We start from the raw sequence: 22,426 nt of genomic DNA on the forward strand, positions 1-22,426 counted from the left end.
GTGATAAGAAAAGGCGGGGGGAGATAGCAGTGGGGGTTAGTGTAGGGGTGGGGGTGGGGTGGTCTGGGGGGAAGGGGTCACTTGGATTTAAAGTCTCTCTGATGATGTAAGAGCAGGCCACACTATACGCCTCGCTGGAAACAATTCTCCATCTCCATGAGCCCTCACTGTGCAAGACTACACCAACCCTTTCCAGCGTGCTATGGAAACAGTGATCACGCAGAGGCCACCCAAGACACTCACTGGGTGATTCTGGGATTGGCCATTTACTTTCCAGAGCCAGTAACTAAATGAGAACTACAGTACAACCGGAACATGACGCCGCTAACTCAGTCTGGACCAGATCTGGTCTAGTGCCGGCACGGATGCCTCGGAACCCTTGTCAGATAAGGGCTAGATCCGTTTCACTTGGATCTCTGGCTGGGCAACCTTCAGTGAGCCACTCTTAGGTTTATCTAGGCCTGTTGCGTCAGCCTTTCCACACCAGAACGCCGTGGAGAACAGTGGTCTGACCATGAAGGTACATGGCGACACGAGTGGTCGATGGATTTGTATTGAAGCCGGTTAGCGGATTCCTGGCCAAGGTTAAGAGTGCAGTGAGTAGTTCAAGAGACTCCAATCAATAATTGATCAAGAGCAGGCACAGACAGTGAGGCTATTTTTAACCTTGAAAAAATCTCAAAACACAAAACAGCCATGTATCCTGTTTCTCCTATATCGGTAAAGTAAGAAGAGCTGTCTTGTATTGGAGGGCACCTCCTGACCTTAATATCTCTGCCACACTCGACTTTGATACCCGCAATAAGATTTCTTTTTTTTTTTCTTGCAGAGGATCACGTGTGCTGAGGATAGGGGGTGGGGGGGTGGTGGGAGATGGCAAATCCTCTAAAACAAACCCTCACACTCCCACATTGTTCTGTGGGGTGAAATCTGCGGAGAACCGCCGTAAAGACCTTTTAATAACGGCGGGCCCGAGCGGATCAGGAAGGTAAGCTGCTCAGAGACCCCAGGCCTAGGTTTACGCTGTCTGCTCGCACAAAAAGAGAGAACATTTTCAAAACAGCCAAGTCAAGTCCCTCACTCACTACTGGGATGCTTCTTCAGAGGCTCTCAATACTGAGGGGGGGAAAGGCTGGCCTTAGCAGTCAGTGACAGCAGGAAAGGCTTGAGTGTGTGTGTGTGTGTGTGTGTGTGCTTGGTTGTGTGTGTGCTTGTTCTACACGGGACAGTCTCAGAAGACTGGGAGGTGTGTGTGTGTTGGAGGGATGTTCCCATGGTGGTGTGCATGAGAGAGAGCAGGGGGGTAATTCACAGGCTTGTGTGTGGGTGGCCTTTGAGGCCTACAGTAAATAATGCTTTGTGACAGGTGTCCTGTCAGTGCGGTGTCTTCAAAGTGTGCTCTGTGTGTGTGTGTGTGTGTGTTTCTGGTTCTCAGTACAAATGTGTGAGTATGTAATTTGGAGTGTGTGTGTGTATGAGTAGTTGTGCATTACATACTTAAAAGTTTGTATCTCACATACTTGAGTTTGTATCTCACATATATGACATGCACTGTGCACGTGTTCGTATGTGTGTGTGCACGTGTGAGTATGTGTGTATGTGCCTGTGTGTGTGTGTATGTGCCTATGTGTGTGTGTGTGTGTATGTGCCTGTGTGCGTGTGCTTAAATGAGTGTGTCAGCATGCCATCGACTCAAACACTGCATGCGTGCACGCTCAGTAACGTGACTTAGCCAGCCTCGCTGTCCAGTCTCTTGTTTGTGATGCTTCACTGCCCCTCTCTGCCATGTAGATCTACCTTGCCCAATGACACATGGGCATGTCTCTATTAACGCTACAAAACAGTCAGATTTGATTGCAGCGCAGCCCCGAGATATTAAATGGAGCAAGTTCCACATTTTCTACCACTGTCATTATGATTTAGATTATGTCTACAGCCATGCCATTTTAACAATATCTTCATAAGTTTACAAAAGCTTATCTTTGTGGTATTACAATAACAATTGAACCTAGTAAAGACTACACAAAAATCTTGAGTGTGTTTTGAAACTGTACAATGGTGCCAAAGGAAATACAGATATGCAGTAAGCTCCTAAAGTATGCTATGGACTAGCTCAGATTGTATAGTGTTGGAGTGGTGCAACTGAATAAGTGCCATCCAGTAATTGAAAGTGTTTTTTTCTGTCATGGTTTGTCATGATAGCTGGTAATAAATTTCAGGCAACATCATGGCCAATGTTTTAGCATCGAATGGCAGAACGTAACGTCTGACAGGGACATTATTCTTCTCCAAACACAGACGACCATCTATCTTTCCCTCCCATGTAATCTGAATAAATGCACTGAAAAGAGACAGAAAGAAACAGATGGGGCGAAACCCAAGTGGAGAAGTTAATTAAAAAGATAAGTTAGGGCACCAGTGAGTGGGGAACATGACAAGTGACCCCACAGACGGAGCGATATGCGTTTTCCCAACAAAAGGGCCAGGCAGTTAGTGATGGCGGTTTCAGTGTTTGCTTTTCCCGGTCACGTTTATCAGATTGACCTCGCACCCACCTTGTTTTTTCAACCATGAAAGAGCCACGTTTTAGACTAAAAATGGCAGCCGTGTGTCTGTGGACAGCTTGAAGGCTTCATATTAACTTACACTCCATCAACCACCCTCTGAAAGATGGCGTGCTTTTCAAAAACAAAAATAACTTTTGGTCATGTTTATCATCAAGCTCTGCCCAGTGACATTTTACCATCCGACCACTTAGATTGGGAGCAAGTTATTGTTTTGGGAAAAATCTTTAAGGGAAAAAACAACCAAAATATGAAGGGAAAAAAACACAAATGATTCACTCTCACTCCTTCCCGCACTCTCTGCCCTATCGTCCTCTCCACTCGGAACGGGATCTGACATTCCGAGGGGGGGAGATGACAGCCCTGGGGTTGTTTGTTAGCGCAATTAGCCAGGCTCATTGGAGCAGGGCGGCTAATAGCCATGGTTCTCGTCCCAGCTACCTAGAGGCCCCCAGGGCTGAGGGCTGAGACCTGGGCTTGGGGATGGCCTGGCGGAGGGGGGGGTTGGGATCCACCCCAGCCTGGCTGCTGTTTATAGCTTATGGTGATGTTCATTTCGGGTGGCATTTGCCTCAGCATTAGTCACTGCTGTGGAGCTTTAGCAGATGGAAAACATGTTTTATGTTGTTTTGATGTTTTCAAAATAAATTAAGAAATAAAAAAATCCAGCATAGCGTCTATTGGTGGAGATGGAGGTAGAGATCATGTATGTACCCCCATATTTTGTTTGGTGTTAAGAATTTGATGGTGTTTGGAGAGTAAAATAAGGCAAGTTAAATAAAAGTGGGTCACACTACCTTGGCATAGTCAAGGGGTAGTTGGTCCTCTGGGCACTTGAAGACGCCCTCACTGCAAAAAAAGAGAAGGAGAAACATCAGTCACAGTCCAAGAGGAAATAGCGGCAAGTCATTTACCAGTGCATTTACCTCAAATCATAGCGGTTATGGCACTGAATTCTACACACCTTTCAGGCTTGCGTCAGCTGTAACCATTATCAAAAGCAGCTTTATTTGAATGACAGTGCCACACCCACAACTTTTCCAAGTCCACCCACACCACATCACCCAGATATAACCCTGTGTCTGTTAAAAAATAATCATCTCTCTAGCGAGTGTGTATAACATTTTTCAAGGACGTTATATCTAATGCTCTCAACCTCTTCCTCTTAAGGAATGTGGCTTTCACACAGTGACACATGGCCTGTCTTTTGAGTATCCACTCTCTATTCTATTCTATTTCTATTCTCTGTCATTCTATCCTTCTGTCTCACTCACTCTGTCCGGAATTCTTGGGTTTTGTTTTCTGAAGGGCACAGAGCCGAGAGGCCGAATGGAACAGTGAACGTCTGCCTGTCGGCTTGGCTTACAAAACACAGGACTTCCGCCAGCTTGTCCTTTGTACTTGGCTAACCTCTTCTAGGAAATATTGATCGCTTGTTTGTGTGTCTGATGGGCAAAATTCAACCCTGCCCACTACTGGGTTGCTCGCTTTTTATTTTGATTTTCCAACTCTTTGAAAAGAAAAAAACAAAACAAAGATAACCGTTGTCATCACATGTTTCCATAAACGAAGTAGAGGCACCATGGAATTGACTGGAAAGGTCGTTTTAGGAAGAGACCATCTGAGCACCCAAAGGTGCATTTAACGTTTCGTTACGTTTTATTACTGCATCCCTGCAGACAATTTAGCCAATCAGAAGCGCCAGTCGTGGCATGAAATATTCACAGTGGTGAATAATAGATGTGGTCTGGGCCTTTGGGAGGTTTGGGGATAGAAGAGAGTGCAGAGAGAGAGAGAGAGAGAGAGAGAGAGTGAAGCGGCAGAGTTCAACAAAGTCACAGTCCCATGAAGAGACCTCCATAAGTCTGAGGTAAAAGCAGTAAAGGTCACCCCTGAGTCTGTTAGTATGAGGCAGTAATGGGAGTCCTGCTGTGACAGTGCAGACGAGTTCAGGTACCAGACAGAGACGAAAGGAGGAGAAGGACAGGATAGGATAGATCTGAATTGCTACTTCAGAAGTGTGATTTTGAGGGGTCATTTCAGCCCCATGATGTCCGTTTATATACAATGTCGCAGCACATACAGTAGGCACTGTGACTGGGAGCTACCCTGTCCTTGCCATTTCACCTGTTGTAATCTTCAGAGCCACATGAGATGCAGTCTAAATGCAGTCTAAATGCAGGCTAAATGCAGGCTAAATGCAGGCTAAATGCAGGCTAAATGCAGGCTAAATGCAGGCTAAATGCAGGCTAAACGAAACTACTGCTGTAGGAAACACAATCTCGACATTGTGCTACAAAGTGTCCCAATGACATTGAGGCCATTTCACCTCAATAGCATTTTTTTTTTTTTGCTCGGCGGTGGGCAGGGACTAGTGAAATAAAAATAGCCTTATTGTCTTGAAGAACCGTGGACCTCTTTCCTGGCTTTCTAAGAGTCTCCTAAGAGGGAACGGAGAACAAAACCACAGCAGAACGCTGCACTTTTCCTAACCTCCGCGGTTCTCCCCTCGGCCCCGGCCCAGCACAACTAAATAGATTAAACGGGGAACGTACTGTAGAGTGGCCAGAGAGAGCCGTGGCTCCTCACAATGTCCCCATTGAGGAGAGTCCTGCAGGCCCCTAATCTTAAGGGACGGCTGTCACCTGACTGACCATGTGATGTAGCAGAAAAGTGAAAGGCGAGGTGTGGGGAGGGTATCGGGGAGAAAAATGCCGCGGAGGGAAAAAACATGTGGGCTGAATTCCTGACGAAGTAATTCCATGTTTCGTTGATAGGGTTAGTGTGTCAGTAGGACTGAGGGAAAGGAATTCAGAACCACAGCGGCGGCCTCCTGAAAAGAGGGTCAGTCAGTCACCAGGGAAACGGCGTAAGGATAGGATACAAAACACATGCCAAACACAATAGAACAAAACCAAAACAAAACAAAACAGGAATCGTTTCCTTATGCATTGTTCTAGCAATTGATGTGAATTTTGGGGTGCTGACAACACTTTTCATGCACTCCATGCAAATGTGGAATGAAGTTCTTTGAACTCTGCATAACTTTGAGCGGTGGGTGAAGGGTAGAAAGGCCAATGAAACAGTTTTGACATCCTGGGGTAATCTGAGCACAAGGCGCAATGGAGGAGGAGGAGGAAGAGGAGGAGGAGGAGGAAGAGGAGGACTACAGCATGGGCAGGACTAACGGCTCAGCCTTCTGGCTGCTCCATCCATGCAGAGAGAGGCAGTGAGTCAAGGGCCTGTCAGAACGATTCCTTCAAGGATGGAACACACACACACACACACACACACACACGGATAGGGGCTGAGATAGAGTATGAGAAAAGACACGTACACAGAGAGAAAGGGAAAAAAAAAATCAAACAAGAAAGAAACAAAAGCACAATAAAGAAAAAAAAAGAGTAAATAAAAAAGAGGCCTACTGTACAGAGACAGGCAGGCAGCAGGCAGACAGTGGCCCACAATCACACGTGTACACGTCTCCTATAGCCCACACTGTCCCTCACACCAGCCTCTGCTGCCACTTACGTGTGTTGGAGTAGAGGCTCCCTCTGAGTGTGTGTCAGTGTGTGTGTGTGTGTGTGTGTGTTTGTGTTTGTGTGTGTGTGTGTGTGTGTGTGTGTTTTTACTTCAGCGCTACAATGACTAGTGACTACACCACCAGGAGAAATGTGTCCGTCTGCCTTGACATCTCCTTAAGAGACAAGGCTCAGACTTCAAGTACATGTACTCTCACACCGGTATCTCCACGCTGTCTGATAGCCGGCGGTCAAGTCAACAAGGTTTCTCTTTTTCTCTGTCTTTCTTCACAGGGAATAGGAGAGATCAAGGAATTCAATCACAACATTAAGAGAGCAAAGAGACAGCTCATGTGGTCTCTGTCTTTCTTTCCCTCTCTCTTTCTCTCTCTCTGTGAAAAAGCATTGCTGGAAGACCATCAAAGAATTACAACATCATGGTGGTCCAAATAGAGCAAACTCATTACCTTAAAATAACAACACTAAAATGATCTCAGGGACAGATCTCTCTCTATCACACACACACACAGCATCTGACTGCAAACTGGCCTGGCAGGGTAGGTCAGCACAGTCTCTGGTTAACATAATCACTGCATTAAAATTTCAGAGGACCCCCCCCCCTTCTCAAAATGCAGGCTTAGGCTCCGCAGCTGTTGGGCGGCTCAGGGGAGCAGCGTGAGCCCTCGGCCCATGTGCTGGAGCGGGGACTGGGGCAGGCAGACAGGAAGCGCTGGGCTGGGCTGGAGGAGGAGGGGAGGGCAGGAGGGGAGAGCCTGAGGGGCAATTAGACTGTACGCCTATGTCAGTCAGCGTCTGTCACACACACAGATATATATGGAGACTATTAGAGACACTTTTGTACACACACATGAACAGACGCAGAGACAGATGTACACACACGAACACACAAACATGCACATACACACGCTGACACACATACACACCACACACACACACGGGTCCTGCATGATTAGCCCTCTAGCTATTATAGTGGGACAACAGCGCCAGACTCGTCTCCCCAATTAGGGAGGGGTGGGTCCCTGCTCGTTTGAGAGTGAAAGAGAAGGGAGGGGGGGTGCCCCCTCCCCTCCACTCTAAAATCCACTCCTCCTCCTCCTCAAGGCCTGATTAACAGGCCATCTCTTTCCGCCTTGGCACACATTCAGACGGCAATCACAACACTGCACTCATACAGGCCAGATGATCCCTGGCAGGCTCTCCAGGTGATGACCCCACCCCACCGACCCCTTTCAGACCAGCGAGCCCCTTTGAGTTTAGTCAGCACTATAATCATGCATGACATGGACTATGTTATGGGGGGGATTTTGTTATTTTTTGGCTGAGACAATCTCTCTGTTGTGGGTAGCAGAAGTCGGATGGCCCCATGTGACACTGTGTGTGGAAACCTCAATTCCCTTTCATGTAAAAAAATGGATTACCCCACAATGAGCCCAAACAAAAAGAAAAAACCCTTAAATATTGTCCATGGCGGATCCTCACACTCGCTGGCTCTTTGACTCTAATTCCATGCCTGTGCTCCCGGAGTGATTGGAGAAAACAGGAATGCTGTTTCATCTCAGCAGGAGTCCCCCTTAATCCCACAAATCTCACGTTCTTTGTGTGTCTCCCCCGCTCTCTCTCTCTCTCTCTCTCTGTGTGTGTGTGTGTAATTCCCATTTTGCTCTCCCACCTCCAGTTTTCAACACTAATTAGAGTGTAACAACTACGCTACCTGGCCAACCGCTGTCGAGGGAAGGGCCTGCCAGGGCTCCTGCTCTAGTTACTGACTCATTCCCATCCTCCTGCGAACACCACCAGTCTGCTATTAAGCACACCGACAACAGACAACCCTGATAAGCATCATGCACACAGATTTGGAGTGTCTTCAGACACCTATTCTCTGTCTTTAAATGGGATGATCTGTGAGCACTGTGGGTGCAAAGGGGTCCAAAGCAAACAGAGTGCATGTGTGTGGCTTTGTCCTCAACAGCCTCCTTTTGTTGAGCTGGACCTCCTTTATCAGTGTCTACTTGAGCGATTGCTGTTGTCCTTAAACACCTGAGGGGGAACACCCTAGACCAAGATGAGAGTTGGTGTGTGGGTGTGTGGGTGTGTGGGTGTGTGTGTGTGTGTGTGTGTGTGTGTGTGTGTGTGTGTGTGTGGCGGGATTCGAGAACCTCAGCTACACCCATGAAACTTGATTCTCCATCTAAGCAGCCAAGCAACAGCATCCACCCAATCTCTCTCACACACACACACACACACACACACACACACACACACACACGGTTCGGTTTTCAGTCTGGGAACAAAAGAGAGGATCGCTTCTCCTCCTCCTCCTCCTCTTCTCGAGTGACTAGGAGGGAACGAGGGGGGGTGGGGTGGGGGAATGACAAACCTCTCTGGCGTTTTCCCCTCCAAGCATCGAGCATGACATCACTGACAGCACGCTTGATTACCTCTCCCCGCTCCGACCCCGCACATGCTACCGCCAAGCCGGGGCTGGGCCGAGAGCGGAGCGCGAGATTGAATGCGTCTGAAAATGCCACTTCCCCCTACTTACACAGGCTTATGTCAGCACTGACCCTGCTGACCTGTGCGCGAGTGGGAATAAATTATAAGGACAGACTGCTCATAAATCCAATCATATCCACTCGCCACAGCCGTAATGCTCTCAGTGATGGAACGCCGTGGGTAGAGTCTCCCTGCAGCGGGTTGCAGGCCCAGGGGTTTGACAAGGTGACAGCAAGGGGGAGCCAAGGATAGAAGAAAGAAAGAGAGAGAGAGAGAGAGAGAGAGAGAGAGAGAGAGAGAGAGAGAGATCCTGGTCAACACACACCACCCTACAAGTCTGTGCTCCCCCTCCCCATCTTCCTCCTCCATTTCATTTAGTGCAACAACAGTGTTGACACACAGACCAAAATGATGGAGCCAAACGGTGTATTTTTCTGCCTCACCACACAGAGAAATGCTTAGCCACCGATTTAGATGGCTGCTTGCCATTCTGCATTTTTCTTTCTTTCCTTCCTTCCTTCCTTCCTTCCCTCCTTCCTTCCTTCCTTCCTTCCTTTCTTTTTTTCTTTTCCCTTTCAGACTTTAGTTTTACCAAAACAGACCCTGTATGATGCAAGAAGAAGAAAGAGAAAAGGCACAGGGCTTCACATGCACAAGGCCATCTTGCCAGGTCCTCTCTCTCTCTCGCTCTACACACACACGCACACACACACACACACACACACACACACACCTCCATCTCCCCCTCGTGCCATGCTGTCTCTCCCTTGGGTAGAGCAGCTTCTCCTCTGCTCGGATGAAAGGATTTATTTCATTACGAGGCCACAAGGAAAGAGCTCTGAGCCTGAAGACCTCACAGTGAGACAGAGATGGATTGCACATTCATGCTATATAGAAAAAAAGTGCAACCTCAGAAACAGGGGAGGGGGGGAAAGAATGGCTACATAGGTTTTCTGATGAGCCTCTTGTGGCGAAGTTCAAAACACCAGCAACAGCTCTCAATCCACACACACACACATGGGTGCCACATCAAGACCAGAGAGATGGGGTGTGAATGCACTCAGCGCAATCATAACAAAAAAGGAAATCAGGAAATTCCTGCCATCATCTGGACTCATTTAATGAACTGGGATGATGAACTTCAGGGTTAGCCAGGGCGGTCCTGCACTGAAATCAGAAACAGTCTGCAATAGCAACACTCTGTGTGCTCCTCTGTAACAATGGCATGCAATGGTTCTGCAATGGTTATACAAAACACAGTACACATCATAGAGAAAGTGTGTGTGTGTGTGTGCATGTGCATGTATGCACATATGTATGCCACTAGCATTTTGTCTCAGTGTACACACGTGTTACTGTGGTAGCCTGGACTAACATGGCTTGTTAGTGACCAGCAGGCTGTGTTGTGACAGCCACCCTCTTCTCTGCTACTCTGTCACCATGCTGACATTTGTTAGCATGAGCCATCTGCGCACTCCGTCTCGGTGACCCGCCACACTAAAAGGTTACTAAAATACCCGGGCACTTTTCAGAAATGTCAGCTTTTATTTAGCGGTGGCTTGCACTGGGAGGGATTTCTGTTTTTTTTTTTTTTTTTGGGGGGGGGGTGAAATGTCTCCAAGCATTTTGCATAAATATCAACATAATGTTTAAGTGCTGTGTGTGTGTTTGTGTGTGTGTGTGTGTGTGTGTGTGTGTGTAAGGAATTTCAAAGATAAGCTGTGTGTGCTGAGTCTTATCGGCAGTGAAACTGCTGAGGCCCACACAAGGTCCCAGTGCCCTGAAATATTTATTACATCTTCACTGAGCACAGAGAGAGAGAGTGAGAATGAGAGAGAGAGAGAGATAGAGAGATAGAGAGATAGAGAGAGAGAGGGAGAGAGAGAGAGGGAGTGAGAGAAGAAAGACAGAGAGAGGGAAGGAGAGAGACAGAGAGAAAAGTGGGGAAGAAGTCTACTCAGTCAGTCAACAGTCTTGATTTCCAACAACACAGGCGTCATTGATCTGCAGGTCTGTGTGTGGGAACATTAGGAGCGCAGTACAGCGCAGCGCAGGGGGCGGAGCAGACGGAGGTGGGGTTGTGTGATGCTGAGTCACTGACTGCTGCTGACTTCACATCTACGTGTGAAAAAGACACCAATAGCTTTTTTGTTGTGTTATTTATTTTATGAGCAGTTTTCAAAAGCTATTCACACTACCAAATTTCAAATGCTATTCACACTACCAGCTAGTGTAGCAGTTAGCGGATTAGACCAAGAACATGGAGGAGGAGGAGGGGTGGGGGGTGAGAGTTGAGGGGCAGAAGACCATCTGGGGGATTTGATGCTCGGCGGGAAGATTCCTCCATAATACATCTTTAGGAATGCTGGGATGGGGACATGCGGCTCGCACTCCTTCAGCAACTAGGCGTCATTAGTTGCGACACACCTTCACAATGCTGACCAATCGGCTAGGTGTGTTTCTGCATCCTCATTCAATGCCATTCAGATGGCTGCAACGCTTCTAACTATCAGATGGCTATCTATGAAGAATCTATCTTTATTTCCTGCTGACGGGCTACTTGCTTAGTGTGTGTGTGTGTGTGTGTGTGTGTGTGTGTGTGTGTGTGAGATGGAAGGTAGCAAGGGTGTTGCACATTATACTGTCACGGATGATACACTCTTGATCTGACTGTGTCGCCGCCTCTCAGCAGCCCTGCTGATGTATGGCCCTGCCCCCCAAAGACAATTTGCTTGGTTGGGTTTCCAACGAGCCCTTATCACTCAGGAGTGGAACTGCCGACCTGTCAAGACAGCTGCAGAGGCACAGTCCTGCCCTTTCCACACTACCACACTCTCCTCTCCTCTCCTCTCCTCTCCGATCACAGAAACATATCCACTGAACAAGCAGATGGACGAGACTCTGCACTCATATAAATAACATGAGACAATGCACTCATATGAATATCAAAAATGGATTTTCAGGAGTAAATCCGCTAGCAGGTGATGCTCCCGTCGGGGGATTTTTCAGTCTGCGGATAGTTCTCTGTGGAGCAGGAAGGGGAGGGGGGAGGGAAGCTGTGAGGGAGAAATCAATTCCATTTCATTAACTTGTGCTGATCGGACGGGCCCAGGGAACGCCATTAATCCTGACATGGAACGGCTTTCAGAGCGGATGACTGCGGAATCCACACGGCCCTCCCTCCTGCTCCGACCCACCTTGTGCCCAGTCTCACGCCAGTGTCCAATCATGGAGTTTACATGTTAGAGAACACAGCTGCCAACCCCCTACCATTCTCTCTCTCTCTCTCTCTCACACACACACACACACACACACACACACACACACACACACACACACACACACACCAGCTTTATGACTGCAAACCTGGATCAATGCCAAACGAAAGCCTGTATGGCACAGAATAGGGTTTACTGGAGGCACCCTGGAGGAAGTGGACCTTTGATCCTGATGGTTGTGGCAGTACTAAGAGGGTGATCAAAGACAGTTGCTCTGAATGACATCACACACACACACACACACACACAGGAAAAAGAAGAGGTTGTGAGCCCTCACCAAGGCCCCCATGAGGAGCAGACAGGCAGGCCGTCGAGGTGTGAAACATCCAGGTCACTGCATTAAAGGCCAGCCGCACCTGGTAGTCCATTAAAGGCCAGCCGCACCGTGATAGTTATGGCCTCTCGTCGAGTTCAGTGAGGGCTTCTACTCTGATGATGCCTATTTACAGCACGTGCAGGTTTATGCCTAGCCACAGAACTGTGTGAGCTTTATCTGGAGTCTCTCATTAAGTTAGTTTGTTCATTAGTCTCGCCACACACACACACACACACACACAACATTAGTCTCGCCCCATATACACACACTTGTCTCGCCCCACACACACACACACACTGCTACTACACATGTGCACAAACATGTCTCCGTACCCACGCAAACAAACTCCAGATTGCTCCCTGTAATAAAACGATTAGACAGGAAAACTGGGAGTAAACACTAAAAGGATTTCCTCTCTGCCCAGGCTCCATCTTTTCTTTTTTAGGGCACATGAGGAGGGTGTGCAGTTTTAATTACAGATGACAAGGCTCTCTCTCTCTCTCTCTATATATATATATATATATATATATATATATATATATATATATATATATATATATATATATATATAGCAGCGCTTGTGGGAGGGCAGATGTGTGGTGGTGGCAGTGATGGCACCGATGCTGGGAGGAGGCCGAGGCTTTTTGAAGGGGGATGTGGCGTCACCGCGGTAATCCCAAAGAATGCCGCCGCACAGCACCGGGGATCCCAGCAGCTTTTCTGCCGTAGCCGGGCTTATTAGAGGGGACAGTTATCACACCCAGAGCACATCACAGACCCGTGTCTGTGTGTGTGTGTGTCTGTCTGTCAGACTGTGTGTATGTCAACATTGCTTAAAAGGCGTTAACTTCTAGAAACAGAAATTCAAGAACTGGTGGAAGGGGGCAGCAGTGGAGGGGGCACGGTGTCCTTTCCCCAAAAAGAAACTTGGGAAACAGAAGAGTGTTTATAAATCCTCCATCGGCCTCTACCACCACCAGCACCACTTCTAATCTCCAGCTCACACACTCAGGAAGTCCCACAGCTCCCTGGGATGTTTGGCTTTTTTGGGGTTAACGCCTGGATTTGCGAGGGAAAAACAGAGGTGTGGGACTGGCTCCAGAGGATAAGACGGCACTTCCCAAAAACTTCAAGGAGGAGGAGGAGGATTCTGGGAGTGTGGAGGCATTACATCAAATTAAAAGACAAGTCGACGCTTGATTTGAGACGCCTCCAGTAATGCCCTCCAGCCAACCTATATGGTGTATATGCAAATGTGCCGAGTTATTGCTGTGCCAATATCCTCATCCTCTCACACTCTGGGAGGGGGGAAAATGTATGAAGAAAAATGGCCTGTAACAATCAAGTCAAGTCAACTTTATTTATATAGGGCATTTCATACACTCAATCATTCAATGTACTTTACATAAACACAGGAATATCTTATAAAAACATAGAGGGGCAATAGTCAAAGAATAGTTTAAAAATTAAAACTTTAAAACAATGGCTTTAAAACCGTTAGGGATCAGCAACTTTAGAGGGAAGACAAGGATGTATGTGAGGGTGGCTCTAGTCAAGAGAAGTTAATCCCTCTTAGGACAGACTAAAAAGCATGTCCTTTCAGTGATCCCCCTCCTCAATGCATTGGAAACTGTAGGAGGGACAGGGCCAGAGTTTGGACCCCTGGGGCCCTCCCTGCTAGTCTACAACTAGGGGCCTGTCTGAGTGACTGCCTGCTAGGAACATGCAGGAGAAGGGTTTACAACTGTCGCACCCTCAAGTTTCTCTGCTCTCAGAGCCAAGAGAGAGGCTCCGTCCTCTCTACCGGCCAAGCGCTAGCCACGGGGGAGTCATTAGCCGGGTCATAATCCATTTTAATGAGGCGTTTAGATAGCGTCTGAGCTGGGCCTGGGGAAGAGGGGGTCTGGACGCTGGAACAGGGCTAATCTCTCCAGTGATTCATGTGGCTGTGTGGAGAAAGCACATATCCTCAGGCATCTGTTACACACACACACACACACACACACACACAGAGCGCCACACCCGACGCAAAAGCCTGAGGAGGCGTATAAATCTGGGTGGAACCTGGGTTCAAAGTCCCAACAAACTTCCACCCACAGATTTCCGCTCTCCATATCATCAAGTGGGCTGTACTTGACCGTTAAAATGCAGTGGCCTTATGGCAGGTGTGGGGAGTTTTCATACAGTGAAGCATTCAAGTTCCTGATAGCAGAACCCTGTTTATGTGCCTGTTCCAATCCAATCACTGTCGGCGCAATGTTCCTTCCTGGGTGTGTTATTTTATGCTTAGTGGCGCACAATGAGAACTGGGGGAATTCTTGCATGAAGGACTCCACTCACAGGGAGTGAACTAACTTGTCACTCTCGTTCTCTCCTTGTGCCAAGACGCTATGCTAGGGGGAAAAGCCAGGGCAGCAGAATTCCTGATGCTCTGCAGACAGACACAGGGAGGTCAGTGCCAAACGTGAAAGGTCCCTGCTAGGGAGCGAGGGGCGGTCACAGAGGAAATCACCAGCAGCATCTTTCGTCTCCATAATCTGGGAGACGACAATTAATTTGGGCAGCCGTGGCCTACTGGTTAGCACTTCGGACCTGTAACCGGAGGGTTGCCGGTTCGAACCCCGACCAGTAGGCACGGCTGAAGTGCCCTTGAGCAAGGCACCTAACCCCTCACTGCTCCCCGAGCGCCACTGCGATGCAGGCAGCTCACTGCGCCGGGATTAGTGTGACCTTCACCTCACTGCGTGTACACTGTGTGCTGTGTGTGTTTCACTAATTCACGGATTGGGATAAATGCAGAGACTAAATTTCCCTCACGGGATCAAAAAAGTATATATACTTATACTTATCTCATTTAGTCAAACAAGGCCACAACTGGACCCAAATAGCAGAGTCCAGATAAAGAGAGTGGGACAAAGAGATAGAGATAGAGAAAGAGATAGAGAGAGAAATAAAGAAAAGAAAGAGAGAGGAATAAAGGGAGCAGAGCAGAGGGAGCAAAGAAGAATGGGACAAATAGGAAGGAGAGTGGGGGGCATGTCCCACCCTTGCTAGGCGTTCATTAGCATGTTGCTAATCCGTGGGGCGAGTGGCTAAAGACAGATTACCTCGGTGCCCCCATACCATCTCTCTCTCTCTCTCTCTCTGGGCAGCAGGTGGGATGGACAGATAATCCTGGTGAGCAATAACATATTATGGGCAGGGGCCTCGTTTCATTAGCCTGCATCTGTTGCCCTCCGCTCTTCGCTGCACACGAAACAGGCAAGTTTGAGCCTGACTGTAGCTACTGCCTCAGGCAGCAGTACCATGTGTCCTACATATCCTATACATAAAGCCCATGCAATTCTTGTGCATTTTCATCATGTCTAAAAGTCTAAACTACCTCTACCTGAATGACAATTGATGGCCTGTATTCAAACATGCGAGTTCATTGTGTTCACCTTTTTCTCAAGCCTCAGACTCGTGAAACACGAGAGGCCCTCTGCACCAACTGCAGGGAGGATCCTGCCAGAGACACAGTTCTCGGATATGTCTTCAGGGCTTCAGGAGACATTGGATGGATTGGATAACTGATTGAAACACAGCTTGATCAAGAGGTCTTTACAGTAATAGTCAATAGGCACTGTGACATTTTCTCACTGGTAAGCAAATATATCAGGTGTTTTGCAACAATTATCCCCATATGCAGTGGACTTAATTTAGACACGTCCCTATGGACCAAAACACAAGAGGGAAAAATATTAACACAACCCCCCCCCCCCCCCCCCTCCCCCTCACATACTCTTTATGACCCGAGGTGTAGCCGCACAAGTTTTCCGACACCTCTGAAGCCAAAGTCTCTTTGGCTATGGTATTATACACATGCTTCACAGACACTCACTCATAAGAACACACAGCTGTGGGTGAAGGCAGACTTGATTCCTACTCTATAATCATCTTTCATCTTCCGCACCCAGGCGTGATCATTTCCACTCGAAAGGAGAAGTTATGCAATGATTAATATATTCTAAGCCTCATAATCTTTAGGCACCTGCTTAATGGATTGAGTCTGAATCTATCTGCCCTACTTGGAGTGAATACTAAAATCTTAACCATCGTTTCAAGCACTGTAAAGTTCACTCGAGGTCCAAGATTATGATACATAAATCTGCGAGAGATAGAGGCCACTTCCGTTCCGAGCCAAAATGCAGATTTAGAGGTGTGGTAATAGGCCGACGAAACTCGGAGGAAGTTAACGACTGAAAAGTCCTGTTCCGTCTGAGTAATTTACCTACATCTGTGTGTGAGTCACACATGTTGTGGGTGCAGGTAGGAATGCTCAACCACGAAGCATGAGTCAGCAGTGATCTCCTCCAAAACTTCAAAAAACTAAATCTGGCTCTCAAACTTCTGCTTCTTGGATTTACTTACTCAAATCAAAGACATCTGAAAAGGCGCCCCTCTCTCTTACCCTGACTATTTTTTCAGTTGCTTCAAAGTAAAACCTACTTTGCATAATCTTCCACTGCTTACTCTATTTATTTTTTTTTTAAGTCCTGTCTCACAGCCCTCGGAACAGAATATAATAACTACACTAAAAGTAAAAGGTGTGTGCAATGAGGAGCAAAGCGCAACAGTTCACAATAATTTGCAATTACATCAATCTAGGGATAGGGTTCAGAGGCAATATTAAGGTAAATGTTTGGTATTAACAAACTATCAAAGTACTAATGGTACTGACTAGCAGAGTGATGCAATGTGAATAGTAAGGCTGTAATATAAACAGTGCTATGGAGGAGTGAGGGAGAGAGGCGATGTCGGAGGTTCTCTACTTTCACTCCTCCAGTTCACGACTGCTGGGTTTGCTACGACGGTGCACCAGCCAGACCAGCCATGTGGTTCCGTGACCATGGTAACAGGGGAGGAGAAAGGTGAGGCAGAGTGTGTGTGTGTGTGTGTGTGTGTGTGTGTGTGTGTGTGTGTGTGTGTGTGTGTGTGTGTGTGTCTCAGGAGCAGTAAGGGCCGAGCACAGGACACACAGCTGATAACCAGGAACCTGGGGTGGATGCAGGCTCGTTCTGGTGCAGAGCTGACAGAGACCAGCATCTTTTGGCAACGCGATAAGCCACCGCTCCCCCTCTTCCCCATACCACACCACACGGAGCGCAGGTGGGCTAGACAACAGCCAGGGCAGACAAATGCGCACACACACACACACACACACACACACACACACACACACATTGCATATTTATCTCTTTTTCCTCGGCTTTTTTTTACCATGCATGGCATGCATTCAGGGCACGTTCACATGTGCTGCTTACTCGATAATCACAATACAGGTTCAGCATGCGTTTGCTGCCCACCTACCCCCTCCTTTGTTTGGCTTTGCAATGTGGTGACGTCATGGCTCCCTTTGTCTCGAGGCATTCTGAACGTGCGGCTTCTGATGCTTACAAGCATTCAGTCCCACCAACCGTCCCCAGCCAGAGAAACTGGCCGGCCCTATTCGTGTTCGTGTTCAAGCCGGGATGGCATTTAAAAGTGCCCACCACGTGTGGCTAATCATGCGCAGCCCGATCGGCGCAGGGAGGGGGGGGGGGGGGGGGTGTTGGGGGTGGTGTGGAGAGAAAATCCTCCGAAAGAGCAGCGGCCAATCTCACAAAAGAGATCCATAAAGACAGTCATCGCCTGCTAATTAGCATTTCCTGCTGGACTCAACTGGTGCATTTTGTGTCCAAACAATAAACAAAGGCGGCGATGATTGAAAAAAGACAAAAAGACTAGTGCAGACAGACAGAGACACCGACAGAGACTGTGGAGTGGACATTCAAAGGGTGACAAATGAGCTCATGGTTCTTCGTGTACGTGCGTGTTTAGATCGGACACGGCACAAGCGTGCATTCAGCTCCGCTGGACAGGGAGACGGCTGCATCTGGCCCTATATGTCAGGAAGTGGCTTTATCCAGCCCGGCTCTTTCACGCATCGATCAATGGCTCGTCTGTGCATCAGAAGGGGTTTGGAAGACAGTTGTGGGTGGAGGGGGGGGGGGTGATGTTTTGTGCTCTGTTGACATATGTAAAAATGAGCAATGAGAGCAAGTGTTGGAGTCACACCAACAGAGACGGAGGCCGATTTGAGAGGGTCTTTCAGCTGGCCACCGGAGAGGCTCAACAGTAAATAGGCCGGATCTGATTCATAGGGATTGAATGTGTGTGTGTGTGTGGGTGTCTGAGTGTTTGGAGGGGGGAATCGGCAGGAAGGAAGCGATCACAGGCAGCCTTTCACTGCATCTCCGGGGAGGAAGAAAGGGTTAGTTCACCGCTCAACACCAGTGACCTCCAACAGCCGTGCACCCCGGTAACGTTCGGTGTAGTGCTCTCTCTCTCTCTCTCGTTCTCTCTCTCTCTCTTTCTATTCCTCTCTCTCCTCCGTTCTCTGGCCCGAGAGCTTAACCGGGCTGCCGGCACCTGTTCCCCTCTGAAAGGACCCCTTTCACTCCAACAGGTGCTGATGGAAAGAGATGGGGAGGGTAGAGTAGTCCGGGAGTTACCCCCCCCCCCCCCCCCAACATCCCTGCCCAACCATATCTCCGCTATCACTCACCCACACACACACACACACACACACAGCACCCCAGCTGGCCATCTTTCAGCCCCTCACTCACAGATTCCATACATGCCTGGGACTCAGCCACGCCACCAGGAGGCTTTTCAGGCCAGTGGTCACTCAGCTGGGCCCACCCCCCCCCCCCCCTTTCCTCTAACCCTCCCTCCCTTTGACCCTCCTTCACAAAGCAATCTTTCATCGGGAGGGGGGGGGGGGGGTTCCAGTGTGAGGCCTCTGAGGGCATTAAAGGGTGGATGTCTAAAAAGCGCTGACGAAGAGACCTTAAAGGAGAAATCAGGAGAGTTCTCACACAGATCTCCGTTTCTCTAAAAAAAAGAACGATAACAATCAGTTTTACCTAGCTCGAGTTGCTACAGCCAGCAGCTAGCGCAGCCAGGCAGCTACAGTGCTACACTCTGGGGGCATGGGGAGCTCAGGGATGTGAAAACTTGCCTCATTTCAAGTTTAATGAAGAAGCTGACTCCATGATTTTCTATGTCTATATGTCTAATATTCTAATTTGTTTTGGTCCATGGAGGTGACTGGAAGTCTGTCATCTTGACTTTTGGTTAACAAGAGTACTGAACAAGAGTACTGAACTGAACTGTACTGAAGAAACCAGTGTTATGGTACTTATGGTTTAAACTAACAGCAGTGGGGGCTGATCATTTTTACTGGCCATTTTCAACACCAATCCAAATCAGTGCAGTGCAGTTGTCTGTGAAATATTTGAGTTTTTTGCACCTTTAAATGACCAAACACTCAAAAAGTCCTAAGGTACAGAATGGCTAATTGCTGATCAGTGATACTCAATGCTTTATTGGCTATATAATACCCTACATTTCCCCTTGCCTTCGCAGACCTATTATTTAGTGATAAATTGTTTAGTCTTTTGTCAATAAATATGACATATCACAGAAGTTGCTTTATTGATGTAGGCCTTCTGTACTACAAATCTATAAAAAGAAGGGATCTAAATACGACACATGAACGCAACAGAATCTGGTGCGTGTCTTTTAGTACTTCCGTGAATTGTGGGTATGTGTAACTGTGTGTGGGTGGTTTGGTGTGTTAGTCCATGCGTCCACAGGGGGCTACTGTGCAAATGTTTTGGCAACACAAAGCAGAGCAGCAGTTGGAAAAAAAAAAAAACAAGCGCAAACTGGTCCATGGGCACAGTGGGTGAGATGTCCACCGTGTGTTCTTTATTTAGCCTGGTCCACGCACCTCCCAAAATTATCTTTCTCGCTGTCTCTCTCACACCCTGGACTTGTCAAATATTTGGCCAAATCTGTACGCAGTCATACAGTATCTGTTGTTGTTGTTGACTGTGAACTCCGAATCTAGCACACAGAGATCAAAAAATGTAGTAGGTCAAGCAAAAAAAAAAAAGAGAAGGATAAATCTCTTGATTTACTCTACAACATAAGAATGGAAGTGACTTTTGCAGATTACACACAAATGCCCATTTCTGGCAAATATAAGCATGACAGGATCGTCTGGGCTACTGTAAACATGCTCCTAGCCTGAGTATAGCTTTCTTTCTATCTCAGACACAGACACACACACACGCACGCACATGCACACACACACCCACTCACTCACTCATTCTCCTGTAGCAAGCAAAATCACAAATATTCATGAAACCACACCGCACATACCCTGGGACCATGTTCAGGCGACTGGCCAAGTTGCATGGTTGGGTGGCAGCTAGAGCCCTGGTCCCAGCATGCTGGAGGCACACGGCAGAAGGTGCCACGCTGCATAACTGGAATAGTTCCCTCATTGTGTAGGTGCCGGTGGGAGAGAGAGGGAGAGGGAGTTGTTTGCGCAAGACCTCCCCAGGGCAGAGGGGGGGCATGTACGGACATGTCCAAAAAGTCTCGGTGACCCGCCATGTGCCTCTTCTAACAAATTGTGGTCCTACAAATTTATGACTGAAAACAGCGTTTACCCCTTGACAGTTGAAAAAAATTGTAGCGTCACCGACCACCGATAGGGTGTGTGTGTGTGTGTGTGTTTGTTGTTGTTGTTGACAGGTATGCAGACGGCAAGCAAACAACCCTACAACAAATTGTACTCAACCGAAAAAAGACAAGAAGAAAAAAAACAAAAAACAAAAAAGGAATTTGAAGGGGCTGTCGTGTGCGCATTGTGTGGAGTGAAGTCACTTGAGTGGACTATGGGCTAGGGAATCTCACTGCCACACCAGAAGAATGCAGAGCACTTGAGACTGGAGAAGTGTTGAGGCACATTTCTGAACCAGTAACACATCGGCAAAAGTGCTCCATCTGAAAACAACCTGCCGAGCCCTTGTGGCTTGAAGCACTAGTCTGCCTGAGGCCCCACAGCTGCCAGTCTTGCGGACGCAGACGTTTCCCTGCGATGCCAAAGCCACAGCTGAACCTCTGCAACCCTGGTCTGGCTTTCTCTAGAAACATGGCATCACCTTCTAATGACAGCACTCACATCCTCTGCAGAAACACTCAGATAAATACTAAATACTTGTACACTGTATGGAGGGTATGTAGGGATGAATATACAGGCAGACAGACAAAGATGATAGCCCCTGTTCACAACCTTCGATACCCGAGTCTAACATTTGTACAACTGAACAGGACAGAAACGAAGATGGAAGTAAGAGACAGGACAGTAGTTTGGTGGTGTGTGGTGGTTCATTTGACTGGACAGATCCATAGTATTACAGGCTGAGGTGAGTGCCAGGTACTGTTCTTCAGCCACAGCGATGGACAAAAACATCCTCAGATTCACATGCATTTAAAAATGGATGTGCTACAAATGAAAACCACTACACGTTGCCCTGTGTTTTGATCTTCTGCTTAAAGCAGCCCCGCAAGGAGACAGGATAAAACATGTGCTGTGGTATTGATCAGTTCTGAGTTCTGTCTCCCAACTCACCAAACCACTGACTGCCTCGGAGCTTCCCACCACCCCCACGATTTTATTAGCACTTCCTCCATAGCCACGCTGGCGCAAACTGGGATGCCCCGCTTCCGGCGCGCTATAAGGCGCTACCTCCGCTCTGATCGGCAAGCCTCTCGCCTCCCTCCTCTCGCTGGAGGCGTGTGGCTTTTCCGAAGGCATGATTTGGCCTCTCCCGGTCAGCTGGGAGGCGGGCAGAGAAGCCGAGGACAGAGAGTGTGGCAGAGTCATGGAGACGGAAGCCTGCTTGGCATAGAACTTTCCAGAGTCATTCAGAGACGCCTTTCATCGGGAGCCTCGGCAACCCATGCCTCGTGCTGCATGAATGCAGACACCTGCGCAGGAGCACACACACACGCACGCACACACACACGCACACACACACGCGCACACACACATGGAGGAGGATGAAAGCAGGGATGCATGCTAACATAGACACACTTGCTCAAAATCACTCTTTTTCTCCCTCTGTCTCCCTCACACACAAACACACTTCCACACACACATATTGCACACACGCACACACTTATAGAGCAACTTATTCATAGGGTGAGATGGCACAGTGCCCACAGAAAGCACAGGCTTACAAAGCTCCAGCTGCCAGGTGGCATCTGCTTGGCCCACAGAGCCGGGCACAGTCACTTCCTGGTCCACTGAGTCCCATGCTGTCTCCCCGTCCATAGAGGATCGCCATTATGAGC

The 22,426-nt window shown here is 48.1% G+C and overlaps 1 protein-coding gene across 1 annotated transcript in view; it reads right to left on the reverse strand.

Moving 5' to 3' along the window:
* The window catches only part of traf4a (tnf receptor-associated factor 4a), a 38,251-nt gene that overhangs the window by 10,069 nt on the left and 5,756 nt on the right, over positions 1–22,426 (reverse strand). The window contains exon 2 of the mRNA XM_042063781.1: positions 3,362–3,413. Coding sequence (XP_041919715.1) covers positions 3,362–3,413 — 52 coding nt within the window. The remainder of the gene's footprint in view (positions 1–3,361; positions 3,414–22,426) is intronic.

The sequence above is a fragment of the Alosa sapidissima genome, chromosome 15 (assembly GCF_018492685.1).
Source record: "Alosa sapidissima isolate fAloSap1 chromosome 15, fAloSap1.pri, whole genome shotgun sequence".
Taxonomy (NCBI): domain Eukaryota; kingdom Metazoa; phylum Chordata; class Actinopteri; order Clupeiformes; family Clupeidae; genus Alosa; species Alosa sapidissima.